This window comes from Cibotium barometz, chromosome 66 (assembly GCF_041138505.1).
Source record: "Cibotium barometz isolate CiBa-2024 chromosome 66, ASM4113850v1, whole genome shotgun sequence".
NCBI classification, from domain to species: domain Eukaryota; kingdom Viridiplantae; phylum Streptophyta; class Polypodiopsida; order Cyatheales; family Cibotiaceae; genus Cibotium; species Cibotium barometz.
The window spans coordinates 2,017,803-2,032,628 of record NC_141111.1 but is presented as its reverse complement, the minus strand read 5'-3'; the positions used below and the strand labels follow the sequence as shown (position 1 = coordinate 2,032,628).

General features: G+C 43.3%; 1 protein-coding gene across 1 annotated transcript in view; it reads left to right on the top strand.

Moving 5' to 3' along the window:
• Window positions 1–12,717, top strand: part of ATP5 (delta subunit of Mt ATP synthase) — a 32,491-nt gene extending 19,774 nt beyond the window's left edge. The window contains exon 6 of the mRNA XM_086797567.1: window positions 12,443–12,717. Coding sequence (XP_086653693.1) covers window positions 12,443–12,559 — 117 coding nt within the window. The 3' untranslated portion in view covers window positions 12,560–12,717. The remainder of the gene's footprint in view (window positions 1–12,442) is intronic.
• The last annotated feature ends 2,109 nt before the right edge of the window (window positions 12,718–14,826 follow it).

Sequence of the window (14,826 nt, the reverse complement as noted above, 5' to 3'; positions counted from 1 at the left end):
GTATTAGCGGACATGCAGATTTCACATTGTGAAGTTTTCGTCAGTTGTGGCTAGTTGATATTGTGCTAATTCTTTCTATCGTTAGCGGTGCATTTGCCGTGTCAACTACTTACTTGCTGTACTAATTCTTTCTATTTGCTGCTTTCCCTTAGTGCTAGGCTTCATTATGGCTAGGTCTGCCCTGCATCTCCGGAGGTTTGACAGAAACTCAGTACGAAGGGCTTTGTGTGAATATATGCTCTTATGTGTGTGTGTGTGTGTGTGTGGAGTGCGTGTGTGAGAGCATATCTTGATAGAGAGTTCTACACCCACTATTGGGGATGTCGTAGTATCTAGTCCATACCATGCATGATGGAGTTGATAGTTATATAGTCTTGTGGGTTGACTACCATGAGTATATAACATGCACGTTTCTAAAAGGTGAATTTGGGCATGTTCCTAGATTCATCTAGGTATATATATACTTATGTTGTGCAATATATAGTAGATTAGGGTTATATCTTGTCTTTTGTGTTTGCTAAACTTAGGATTAGCGTTAATCTCTTTTGCTTAGCGTTGATCACAATCATGCTTCCGCAATGGAAAGAGAAAGTTCATCAATAAGAAAGTTTAGGTTGCAGGGAGTCTAGGAATCCTATATAAGTCTAGGGTTGTAAGGTTTGTGGGTTGATTAGGGATGGGATTAAGAACATGAAGGGGAGTATGTTAACCACATTGGTTAACATTGGGTGTTGACGCTATGTAACATGCCGAAGCTTCGGGGGAGATCGGTAACTTCAATGCTCAAAAAAAACAGCACACTTGTTGCGACAATATTAACGCACAGAACTGAATGTAAATGTGCATAAAAATAGAGAGAGAGAGAGAGAGAGAGAGAGAGAGAGAGGGGAGAGAGAGAGGGAGAAGAGGACACAGTATTGGGTCCCGAATACCCTCTGTAGGGCCCCACCACGAATGGTGTATCTGCTTTTATTAGAATGATGCAAAACTGAAATAAAAGACTGAACTTGAACATTCTTGGCTGAGATAGATCTCTGCCCTTGACCTTCAATCCTGCACCCCTTCTGCGTTAGCTTGTCCTTGGCTGTCCTGGCCCTTTGATCAGCTTCAGCACTTGGTGAATTATGAGATGAATGGACTGAAATATGCAATGGGTATTTATACCCCTCTAGGAAGCTAGTCGGCTGGAATAAAACCAGTCAGCTGACTGAAAAATACCCCACGACCTGTAAATCAGCATTAAATGCTAGAAAAGCCTGCGCATCACACCAATAGGCTGCTGGCCATCAGGCGTCTCTGTTTCTGGCTGCTGGGCAGCTTGTGTGGGCTGCCCCACACCTGGCCTACAGTCCTCTAGGGCTGTGTACCCTGTTGGCTGCCTGTCCAGGAGCCATAGGGCTGTGCTACATCCCTTCCATGGCTATCCCATGGCTGGTGGGCACAGCCAAGGCCTTCCTGGCCCCTATGGGGGGGTTCTACACCTCCCCCATGCCCATATCTGTCCTTGGGGTAGCCCTATGGGCTGGCCCCTTTCCTATATGCAAACCATAACTGCCTACAGAGTGATCTGGCATCCAGTATCATACCAGATACATAGAACCACTGACATCATTCTAGAGGGAGACTCACAGCACAGACTGGCACTGTTTCCTGTGTAGGACAATGCACACCTGACCTCGGACGACTGGAATGGGACCTTGGATGGCTCGTCCCGGACTGGGCTCACATGGGACCAGTTTTCCACCCCAAGTCCTGCACCTTCTGTACAGATATGTCTCTGTGGCATTCAAGTGCGGGATGCACGTGACATCCCCTTCTTCTTAACTTGACGGAAGTTGTGTTGGGTTTTATGTTGTGTATGCACCCAGAGGAGTGCTAGTGATCATCAGTAGATTACTGGGGCACTTTTTACTTCAGTTAGTGGAGGTTTTTTCCCCCAGTTTAGCTTAGGTTCACTTATAAGCAGTTTATAAGTGTTTTGGTCCACCCGGCACATTTTATGGCCGGACATGTGAACACATCTCTTTAGGTCACTTATTATGTGGCTATTGTATTTCATTTGGTATCAGAGCTAAGTTGGCCTGCCATTGCCCAGCTTGTACACAATCGCCTTTTGTTTTTGTCCGTACTGCACTACCCGTACAGCCTCGCCAGCAACAGCTTCGCCTGCAGCTGCCGTACCTGTTCGCCGCCGTCTTCAGGAGTACTGAAGCATTCCGTACAGGTACCTGTCCGTACACTGTGCGCCGTCTACAGTACCTGTCAGCGCCGACTGTACCTGTCAGCGTCGAGTGCACCTGTCAGCGCCCGTTGTTGCTCCGTACATCTGTGCCTGCTCCGTACCTGTCAGCGCCGACTGTCACCTGCGTGCGCCAACTGTACAAGTCAGCGCCGATTGTACCTGAACACAGTCGACACAGCTCTGGTCGACTTTTTTCAATACGGTACTCTGGTTGCCCTGCTCCGTACAGTCCTCTGTACACACCTGCGCACAGTGTTATGTACCTGACCAGTACCTGCTTACACTCGACTGTTTCTGTACCCGTACTGTACCTACCTGCAGAGTACCTGTTCGCACTGTTCAGTACAGTGCTCCGTCTGAGTACATCCGCTGTACTTCAACTGTACCTGCAGTCTGCTCCGTACAGTAAACTGTACCTGCACAGTACAACAGTCAAGTCATTCACATTGCAGTCAACTTGTACCTGTTAACATCACACTGTGGTAAGCATTACAAGTTTTGAGTATTGGGTATTTTTATTTTCTCTGTGAAAATCTACAGGCACTACAGGCAGACTTTCTTGCAAAGAAGTCTATAGGCTTTTTGCACAGTTTTGGGTGCAATAAATTTGGGCATTTTTGGGGCATTTTGGCATTGTGTACGCCATTTTTGCTGCTCTACTCAGTCATTGGTGCATTGAGCTGCACATTCAGAGGATTGAGAGTGCAAGCATATTTGGGTGAACTGTATTCAGTGGAGTACAGTTGTTTTCAGGGTTCTTGCTATTGGGTTTTTTGATACACAGGTACAACATTGTGCATAGGCATAATGGCAAATCAACAGCAGAGTGATGTATTCACATATTTATCTAAGGAAGACAAATTGGATGGCACGAACTACTCCTTGTGGAGTTTTATGCTGAAAAATTTGCTTGTGGCAAAAGGTCTTTGGGATTTTGTTAGTGGTGATGAACCACGTCCAGGTCCATTGGCTCCAGAGACTCCTCCCCAAGGGGGTGCTCGTGGACGAGGACAACAGGTACAAGCTCCAGGGCAGCCATTGCCTGTTCAAAGAACAAATGCTCAGAAGACATGGGATGCCAGGGATGCACAAGCTTTGTCACTCATTGCATTGTCAGTACAGAGGTCTATTATACCTCATATTCGTTCAGCTGGCTCTTCCCAGAATGCATGGGTAACTTTGGAGCAGATGTATGCTGCTCGTAATGAGGCTCGGATCTCATTTTTGAAAAGAGAGCTGGAAAATCAGAAAATGAATGAAGGAGATGATATGTCTAGCCACTTAAACAAGCTGCAGGATTTGAGAGAGCAACTCATCAATGTGGATGAGATTATTCCTGAGACACAGCTTGTGTCCACCATCTTGCACTCTTTGCCAAGATCTTACTTGGCTTTTCATACCTCTTTGAACCTCAGCATGAGGAATGCTGTTGAACCCCTTAAGTATCAGGAACTTGTTGCTCTCTTGCTACAAGAAGAGCAAATGAGGAAGAATATGAATATGAACACAAGTGCTGAACAAGCATTTACTACAGGTCAAAAGGGGAAAGGAAAAACTCAGCCAAAGAGTTCCAATCAGAATTCAGGTGATGGTGGTTCTTCTCAGGATACCAAGAAAGGTGATGGACAGCCCAAGAAGAAGGGCAAATGTCATTACTGTAAGAAGCCAGGTCACTACATCACTGAATTTAGGAAGAGGATTGCCAAAGAGAAGGCAAAGGAAGCTGGGATGTCTGTTAATGATGCTTCTAAAGCTCCTCTAGAGACTGCTTCTTTTGTTGAGGACAGGGATTACCGTTTTTATACATGCAGCTATGATGCCTCTTGGTCTTCACAGGCACTCAGTATGACAGAGCATGCATGTACTTGGTATTTTGATATTGGTGCCTCAAAGCATATCACATCTCGCAGGGATTTGTTTTGTCATGTTGGCCCTGTCTCTGTTGGCAAAACTGTTCAGTGTGCCAACAATGCTTTATATCCAGTTCGTGGCATTGGGGAGATTCAGCTCACAGCCATTGATGGCTCCATTCTCCGCCTTACAGATGCCTTATATGTACCAGGGATAAAGAAGAATTTGTTGTCCATTTCTTCTTTAGCACATTGTGGTATGCAAGTCCACTTTGATGATGATAAATGCATGGTCAGAGACAAAGCTAATGCTTTGACCTTGATGCTTACTGGTACATTATGTCATGGACTTTATCAGTTCGATGCATTTCAGCCAGTGGATCAGTCTGCTTATAATGCATTCACTCTTACTCCAGCTATGGTTGATGCGGAGTTATGGCATGCTCGCATGGGGCATGTAAATTTTGGTAGTCTTATGCTTATGCAGCGACATAACATGTTTACAGATCTACCTCTCATGGAGAAGCCTCCAGATCACATTTGTGAAGGATGTATTTTGGGAAAAATGCATAGGTTTTCTTTCCCACGTGATCAGGCTCTACGAGCAACTGCAAAGTTGCAGCTTATTCACAGTGATCTTTGTGGTCCCATGCAGACGAAGTCATTAGGTGGTTGCTTCTATTTTGCAACATTTATTGATGACTTCTCTCGTATATGTTGGGTCTATCCTTTGACACAGAAATCACAGGTATATGATGCATTTTTGGCCTTTGTAGCACTTGCTGAGACAGAGTCAGGATGCAAGGTTAAGACTCTCCGTTCTGACCGAGGGGGGGAATATATGTCACACATGCTGAATTCCTTTCTTGGGAGTAGAGGTATAAAACATCAGTATACTACTCCTTATACTCCATAGCAGAATGGGGTTGCAGAAAGGAAGAATCGGTCACTCATGGAGATGGCCAGATGTATGCTAAAGGCAAAAAGGCTACCACATTGGTGTGTGCTTGTTATATTTTGAATCGATGTCCCACAAAGGCATTGGTTTCCATTACTCCTTTTGAGGCTTGGCATGGCCGTAAGCCTTCTGTATCACATTTTCGTATCTTTGGGTGTCTTGCATATGCACACATACCCAAAGAGTTGAGGAGGAAGTTGGATGATAAAGCCACAAAATGCATTCTTGTTGGGTATAGCTGTGAGAGCAAGGGCTACCGGTTATATGACCCACTATCCAGGAAGATATTCACTAGTCGGGATGTGATTTTTGATGAAAAATCAGAAATATCCATGGCTGGTTATGATGCAAATCAGGCTGAAAATGATGTGTTTGAAGGTCTACTACCTATGGAGTTTCATTCCACAGTTGGTGATCCAACTCATGAGGGTACAGGACAGCCAACAAATAATGAAGGTGGTGCAGAAATTCAGCAGCAAATTGAGCCAGAAGCTGAACCAAATATGGGGCAGCAGGCACCACAGGTTAGACACATACCTAGATGGTATTTGAGGACATTACAGGACAGCCATTTAGAGGGTCCTCTTGCTGGTCGTACTCGTAGGGAGACACGGACCAATGAGCATGCACACATCATGGATTTGAATCTGGTTATGGCAGCCAGTTTATAGGATGATGATGAGCCTGATTCATTTGTGGATGCACGAGATAATGTGCATTGGAACAAAGCCATGCAGGATGAGCTTGATTCTATTAAAAGGAATCAAACATGGGATTTGGTTGATCTGCCCAAAGGCAAGAAAGCAATTGGTACTAAATGGGTCTATAAGTTGAAAAGACATGCAGATGGATCCATTGACATGCAGTCTCTCAGTTGAGCAGATTCATGCACAGCCCGCGGTTGTCACATTGGCAAGCTGTGAAGCGTGTATTCCGTTATTTGCAGGGTACCTTGTCTCTTGGATTGCTTTATCCTGAGGGGGGTGACATGCAGTTATACGCTTACAGTGATTCAGATTGGGCTGGTGATTTTGATACCAGACATTCCACTAGTGGAAATTGTTTCTTTCTTGGCTCTTCATGCATTTCTTGGCTAAGTAAGAAACAGACCTCAGTGGCCACTTCGTCTTGTGAGGCAGAGTATAGAGTAGCCTACACTACTACTGTTGAGTGTGTTTGGCTGCGTCGTCTCATGACTGATATGGATATTTCAGTGGAGGAGCCTACACCTATCTATACTGATAGTCAGAGTGCCATTGCTGTGGCCAGGAATCCGGTGTTTCATGCTCGCACGAAACACATTGAGATTCACTATCATTTTGTTCGGGAGAGACTCTAGGCAGGAGATATCAGTCTGATCTACTGTCCTACAGATCAGAATGTGGCAGACATCTTCACCAAGGCATTACCACGTCCGAAATTTGAAGCATTCCGCACTGCTTTGAATTTGTTTCCTTTTGGTGGATGATGTACAGTGATCACATATCACTCCAGGGGGGTTTGTTGGGTTTTATGCTGTGTATGCATCCAGAGGAGTGCTAGTGATCATCAGTAGATTACTGGGGCACTTTTTACTTCAGTTAGTGGAGGTTTTTTCCCCAGTTTAGCTTAGGTTCACTTATAAGCAGTTTATAAGTGTTTTGGTCCACCCGGCACATTTTATGGCCGGACATGTGAACACATCTCTTTAGGTCACTTATTATGTGGCTATTGTATTTCAAGCTGCATAGCCTCCAAATAATTTGTCAATAACACCGGATAGTCATCGAAAAACTCTTTGTCAAGCCATACCGCTTCGTGGGTCCCTCGGTCTTGAAACTTCGTGAGGAACTGTCTTTGTCCTCGGCCTGAGCCATGCTTGAAACGATGCAAAAGGATCCATTCTGGAACCATAATTTCAGCTTCATCAATGATATCTAAAAAAACATTTTAATAAACTTTAAAAAAACTTCTCTATCTCTCTCTCTCTCTCTCTCTCTCTCACACACACACACACACACACACACACATAATACTCTCTCTCTTTCTCTCTCTCTCTCTCTCTCTCTCACACACACACACACACACACACACACACACACACACATATGATGCTTTCACTCTCTCTCTCTTTCTCTCTCTCACACACACACACACATGATACTTTCACTCTCTCTCTCGTTCTAAGAACCACCTCAGGGCAATAGTGGTGCCTTCCCATAGGATCCATCTTTTGGACAGTTTCCGAACATGCAACATGCTTTTGGTGCTAACTCATAGAGTTCCTTCTTCAGACAGCCATCTATTCCTCAGCAGTCTATGCATCCAGGCTATTTTGGTGGTGGCTCTGTGTTCCAATCCATGACTGGGGGTTACCCTCAGGGAGGCATGGGTATGCCAGGGACTTTTGGAGCTAATTTTCAGCTTGGTATGCAAGGGAATATGTATGGTGGAATGCAGTCCGGAATGCAAGGAAACATGTTTGGGGGCATGCAACCTGGAATGCAAAGAAATATGTATGGGGGCATGTAGCCCGGTATGCATAATGGTAAGTTTGGAAACATGGCTGGAATGTATGGCATGCCAGGTGTGGGAATCGGTAATGTTGACCCTATGATGGGCATGAATGCTGGGGGTAGCAATCTTGTGAAGCCACTTCCCTACGATAATCCAACGCCTATGGGTAAGACAAAGGATTATAAGGAAGGGGGAGCTGCTGTGAAATTCGACACATTCAGTGGGGCCAAAGATAAGCCAAAGGCACTTACCTTTTTACAGCAGTTTGATGTTGCTTTTTTTGGTGGTGATTACATGGAGTCCTCTAAGGTGAGAAAAGCTGCGACTTTTCTCAAAGGCAATGCATTGTAGTGGTGGTCTACTCTTCTTTTGTAGGGCATAGCACCATCTACTTGGGTACAGTTTAAACAGGTGTTCTCTTCCGTATGGCTCACATCTACTTTTGAGGTCGATGTAATGACAGCATGGCACAAGTTGGATGCATCGAAGTGTGAAAATCTTGAAGATTATAATAAGAAGTTTTGAAAAGCTTTACTCCCAGTTGCCTTTGTCTGAGCAGGTGGAGAAGTATTGTTGTGGGCTAAGGAAGTGCGTGACTATTGCATAAAGACTCGAGTAACAAATATGTCACAGATGATAGAGAATGCTATGACGGCAAATGCATTACTCACTGGAGTCTCATTTGGATTTAAAGGCAGTAAGAACTCAAGCAAGAAATCTGAAAAGTCAGGGCATGCTTCGCGTGATGCAAAAGGGTCTACAGAGAAGCGTTATAAGAAGTTGCCAATGCCCAAGAGAACTCCTGAGGAGAGATAGGCTTTGATGGATGCTCGGAAATGTTTTTACTGTACAGAGGAAGGACATGTCTTTTAATTGTCCTAAGAGAAAGTCCTAAAAGGACTCAAAGGGGAGCCCAAGTCAAAGAAACCAAAACCTTCTGCAGGGTTAGTTCCTGATCTTGTTGGGGAACAGCCAGGTGGTGAAGAGACTGAGTTGTGCAGGGCATGGGGCAAAGTGAGAGATCAAAATGCCTTGATATTCTTTGACACAGGTGCTAGAGCCAACTTTATTTCACCGGATTTGGCTGGCCGATTGGGGATCCGTGCAGAGGAGATGGGGCCTTTATATGAGGCTAACATGGCTTGTCCTGGGTATGCAGAACCCGTCACTTCTATTATTGGGAAGCTCCGGCTTCATTTGCAGGGTTATGTGGATAGCGGAGAATTTTTCATCATGCCACTTGATGGATGTGATGTTTTGTTGGGTATGCCATGGTGCCACAAAGTACATGTGGTGGTGGATACATACAATAGGAAGATCACTTTGACTCATAGAGGGAAAGAACATGTTTTGGATGTAAAGCTAAAAGGGGAATCTGTTCCTATTGTATCAGCTTCGGCAATAACATGTTTTCATCAGTAATGAAAAAGCATCTTTCCGCGTACTTGATTTATGTAAAGGATGCAAAAGATGATGAGTCTAAGTCTAATTTTTCTACGTTAGATAAGGACAGGACTGATTTCTTATGTGAGTTCCAAGATTGTTTTTCGGAGTCATTGCCAGGAGAACTTCCTCTGGAAAGGCCAGAAGATCATGCCATTGATCTAATTCCGGGCAGTACTCCACCAGATAGACCGCCGTACCGTGTTAGTGCAGCCCAACAAGAAGAAATTATGAGTCAGGTATAGGAGCTGTTGAATAAAGGGTTGATACAACCTAGCTCATCACCCTTTTGCTCACCTGTACTCTTAGTGCAAAAGAAAGATGGTTCTTGGCGCATGTGTATTGATTACAGGGCGCTGAACAAGAATACCATCAAGAATCGATTCCCTATTTTGAGGATCGATGACATTTTGGACCGCTTACAGGGCTCCACAGTCTTTAGTCGGATTGACTTGAAAAGTGGGTATCATCAGATACGTATTAGACCCGAGGATGTGCATAAGACAGCATTCCGAACCACTTTTGGGTTGTATGAGTTCTTGGTTATGTCCTTTGGTTTGACAAATGCACCTGCCACATTTAACAGAATGATGGACAGGATTTTTCGGCCTCATAGAGCGTTTGTGGGCACATTCTTTGATGATATGATTGTGCATTCACAAACTGAGGAGGAGCATAGAAGGCATTTGGCCATTGTGTTTGCAGAACTCCGGAACCATAGGCTGGTTATTAATGGCAAGAAGAGTGAGTTCTTCTTGCAAGAGATACACTTCTTGGGGCATATTGTGTCTAAGCATGGAGTCCGTATGAATCCATCGAAGGTGGAAGCAATTCTTAATTGGTCAGATTTGAGGACCGTGCATGATGTACGCAGCTTTTTGGGATTGTGTTCCTATTACAGGCGGTACATACGGTATTTCGCTGAAATTGCTTAGCTCCTTCATGCCTTAACAAAGAAGGCAACTCCGTTTAGATGGGCTGATCAGGAAATTACAGCCTTTAAAAAGCTTAAAGAAAAGCTTACTTCGGATCCAGTATTGGTACTACCGGACCTCCGAAAGGCTTTTGTTGTCCAGTGTGATGCATGTGGAAACAGCATTGGGGCAGTTCTCATGCAGGAAGGACATGTGATGGCCTATGAGAGTCGAATATTGCAGGATGCCGAGAAGCATTTACAGGTTTATGAGAAAGAGATGTTGGCTATAATTCATGCTCTTTCTACACGGAAACACTATTTGCTTGGGGCTGATTTCACTGTGCAGACAGATCATCAGACTTTGCGTTATTTCCTCACGCAAACTAAGCTTTCTGAAAAGCATATGCGATGGGCTAACTTTTTGTCTATGTTCCACTTCCAGATTGTGCATGTGGAAGGCAAAAAGAATGTTGTGGCCGATGCTTTGTTACGCAAGCCACAGGTCTCAGCAGTTTCACTTGCTTATCATCATGAGCTTGATGAAATGAAAGAGCAGTATGCCCATGCTGAGGACTTTGAAAGATTGTATGATCAGATGTCTGAGGGTCAGCGGCATGATCATTATACTCTTAGAGATGGGTTTTTGTTGATGCATGGTAAATTGTGTGTTACCAGGCAATTGCGACTCAAGGTTATGATTGAAAGTCATGCCCCACCGTATGCAGGTCATAGAGGTATTGACGCCATGGTAAAAGCAATGGAGACTTTCTTTTATTGGCTAACCTTGAGACGAGATGTTGATGCTTTTGTTAGGCAATGCATCGTATGTCAGAAGGTAAAGTTTGACCGTCAAAAGACACCAAGGTTACTACAGCCTTTACCTATTCCAGATAGACCATGGGAGAGCATTGCCATGAAGGCTAGTACGGCTGCTGACACAGGCAGCAGTTGCATGTACAGAATTGTATGGATAGGTACAGCAGAGTACTACAGTACTGTACGGACTGGTACAGTGGAGTACTGCTGACCTGTACGGACAGGTACAGTTCTGTTCAGTCCTGAACAATAACAGGCGGCGCATCTCCAGTAAAACAGGCGGTGCTTTATCAGAGCATAGTTGGTGCATTAGTGAGGTGGTTGCAGGGAGGAGAGTACAGACAGTCATTGTCAAGTACAGACTGGTACGATCAATCCCACGGGTGCAGAACCACGCATTGAATTGGTAAGCTCTGAACTTGTCCATCTTTCTTTCTTTCCACTGGCTTATGTCCGCTGCAGAGTTGTGTCATCTGGCCCCTTGTGAGAGGAGGGGTATGGCAGTTTGAAAAGGGTGGAAACAGAGATTGGACAGTGGATGTATATTTGAACTGAGTTGTGGAACCATGTTCATGGAATATGCCAGATGTGTGCTCAAGGCTGCCCTGCTGAATGGTCTTGGTTGATCAGAGGGAAGCACAGTGTGTTGCTTTTGTGGGACACAGATCTGTGTGTGAATCCTCTGTGCTAAGAGGTCTTGAGGGCTGCCAGATTGGACATACAGGTTTATTCTCCTGGCTGGCTTTGTTGTACTCAGTTTTACATCTCATTGAATTTGAATAAAGAAATACCGAAAGGGGCGCCAAGCTTTGGGGCCAACAGGTGTCGATTTCATTTCAGTTTTGGGGCATTCTAGCTCCAGTTAATTTTGTTATTTATTTGGACTACAAGTGGAAGGGTGACTGCTAGTCTACCGCACTTTGGTTTCTACCAGAGGCCGGTTTCATTGGCCTTGTTTTGCAGGTTTCGGGTCTTGTTTCAAGATTGCTCTACGAGGAGACTTTGGGGGTTTGACATAGGCTGCACGCAGTGTACACAATTGTTTTCACTTTACTATATTTTTGATTTGTACTATTTAACTTAGAAAAAGACTGGTATTTCTACCCACCTTGTATGGTTTTGTATCATATGTGCACCGTAGGTGTAAGGAAAGAATTGGTGAAGACTAGGTGTGCTACCTTTTTTTCTCAATAGAAAAAATATTTCTACCCACCTTGTATGGTTTTGTATCATATGTGCACCATATGTGTAAGGAAAGAATTGATCAAGACTAGGTGCGCTACCTTTTTTTCTTAATAGAAAAAATACTAAGTAGAATTATGCTACAATAGCAAGCATTGTGCATGGAGGCGGCGGGCAGGCTGCATGGACAAGTGTATCGTGTACTATGGTTTGGCATGTGCTGCACCTCTTTCTACCACTCAGAATATCTTTGCCCAGAACATAAGGCAATCCTCTTTTTGAGCTCTGGCGAGTCTTTACGTCATAACCCTCAAGATTTCCATGAAATTGCCTGGTGCTGAGCAGAGGGTAATTATCACAGTTTCATCGTGACATGGAGAGTTTTCGTGGTTCTAGGGGCTGCTCCTGTTTGTTTCTATGTTTTCTGTATTCATTTTCTTTGCAATGAAAACTCTTATGTGCCCATTTGCCTTCATCCCGAGCTGTGTGAGAGAGAGAGAGAGAGAGAGAGAGAGTGTGAGAGTTGTCCACCTGTGCAGATTGATAAGCGGATTATGGGAGGCTTGGTGGTTGACATTGGAGAGAAGCATATCGACCTTTCTATTGCAACAAAGCTTAAAAATATGGAGAGAATTCTCCTTGAGCCGCTACCCTAAACAATCCTGTCAGTGAGGTGGAATTGTCACTGACTGATTTGCTTTTAAAACGTTGTTAGTAGACAGAAGCATAACAATGTGAGATGAAATAAAACCAGGATTATTGCGATGTATGTGCTGTTCTTTGCTGTTTTATTTTTAACAAGCGTTCCTGCAATCATAGTGGACATCCCTAGGAAGTGTGGATGTTTTAAAAAATAGTTTACTTTTTTTAATAGGGTTTCTTTCATCACGTTTTAAAAACTTTTCAGATGATTCACTTTTAAGACTTAAAGCGAACTGATTAGTTGGTTGTAATTAAGTGAGGTGAAGCACTGATTTGGTAACGGAAGATTTAGTTTTTGTCTAAAATATGATTGGGTGCTTCTCACTAAGACAGGAGTTGAGTTGTCCTGTTTGAGCTGTTTGGGGATTTAGAAAAATCATGATTGTCATTTCGGATAATTTCTGAACAATGCTAGGGAAGTGTTGAGCAGCTGTTTGTTTCCGCTGTAACATTTTTGAAATTTTGGTGCATCACTTCATACTGATGGTAATGAGAAGAAAGGCTGGGAATGATGGTAAGTGTGAAGCACACGGCATTTGTGTGTGTGTGTGTGTGTGGAAACTGTCCAGCTTGTTGCATTTTTAGGAAGTGGGCTTGTCATTTGCCAGATGCTTTATAAGAACGTTTAATCCTCTCAATCTAATGGTTGTGTACTTCATAACAGAATCGATCATCTCAGTTAAAGTTCAGTGTTGGTGTGAAGAAATTAGGATTAAAAACTGAATATTGTAAGTTTGAAGTAGTGATTAGGATTTAAGATATTGTACATTAACACCTGTACTTATGTAGTAATCACAATCACCACCTAGCCTCTGCTTGTGTGTGTGTACCAAACTTGAAGCCTTACCGATATGGTATGATTTAGTTGGAGCTTGGTCTACATAGTAACGTTGCTGCCATCTTTTAAGTTTTTTTATTTTCTTTTGGTCATCATATGCAATGTTGAGTTTGTTCTTGCAAAGAATAGTCGTCACGCACCTTTTCTATTCGCAAATACACATACATTTTATGAATGGTTTAATTATTAACATCCACCAAAATTTTATTAGTTTGTACACTTGTAATTGTCTTATCTTGATGCAACCATGTCTTGCTTTTGGAACAAAGAACTTGAGATTTATGTCGAGAAAGGATTAGGGGGTGTAGAAATGAATTACGATCGACATCTTGACATGCTTGAAATGTAAGAAAGAGATTAACACAAATGACAAAGCTAATGATAAAAAAGGAGCATGATGAGGAGGCAAGAGGTTTACTAAAATGCTCATATATGTGATAATCCATTAGAGACAGTGTCTTTTTACAGGCTTGAGTACGTTTCCATTAATCATTAATTCATGGTCCACAAGATTATTAAGTTCTTCCTAATCTTTCTTGGATGTGAGCACTATCTCCTTTGAAGTGAGCACTCTTGTTATTTCTCTTCTACCTTGTTTTAGGTGCCTACTTTTGGCTTGCACATGGGTCGATATTCTTTTATATTTGGGCTTTCTTTGAACCTTTAAACCATAGTCTGACTTCTGCAACTCATACAATTCGAGGGCTCTCTTCTAGACTTTTGGTCAGTTGCTAGAGTGGTCTATCACAAGTGCAATATTGGCTTAGAGTTTGTAGTTTTACACAAGGGTAGGGATTCATGAGTGTGAAGACACAGGTAAGAGGGGTGTCCTCTTTCATCAATTGGAAGAGTCATTCTCATGATTGGTCTCTTTCATGAGAAGCCCCTTTATTTGGCTTTTCTTTGGTCATGATGTTCGCTTGAGTATTGTTTGGAGTCTTCTTCTTACTCCAGCAGGCTCTGATTGTGGCTTGGGTTGCCTACGCGTTGGAGCTAGTTTAGGATCTAAACCACCTTGCTTTTAGGCTTGAAAACCCATCCATGCACGTAAAATAATGCTGCATCAAAGTGTTAAGTGGTGCAGCTAGTAGCTCTGCAATTTAAACACTTGCAAGAGTTCTCTTATCTTTTATAAGAGCTTTAGCAAGTTGATAGTGGTGTTCTCTTATCTTTTGTAATTCATTTATGAATTAATGCAAAGTATTTGCTCTATTCTCTTGTGTGTAATTAGCTCCACAATTTCTCTTTCACTCAAGGAGCTTTTAAGCTTGTAACGACAAAGGAGAGCTTCCTGGTTGGAGCAGAGTCTCATCTCAGCTTGAGAGAGAGAATTGAGAGTGGTATAGGTCAATTTTGAAGAACCCACTTTGCTGTTAGCAATCT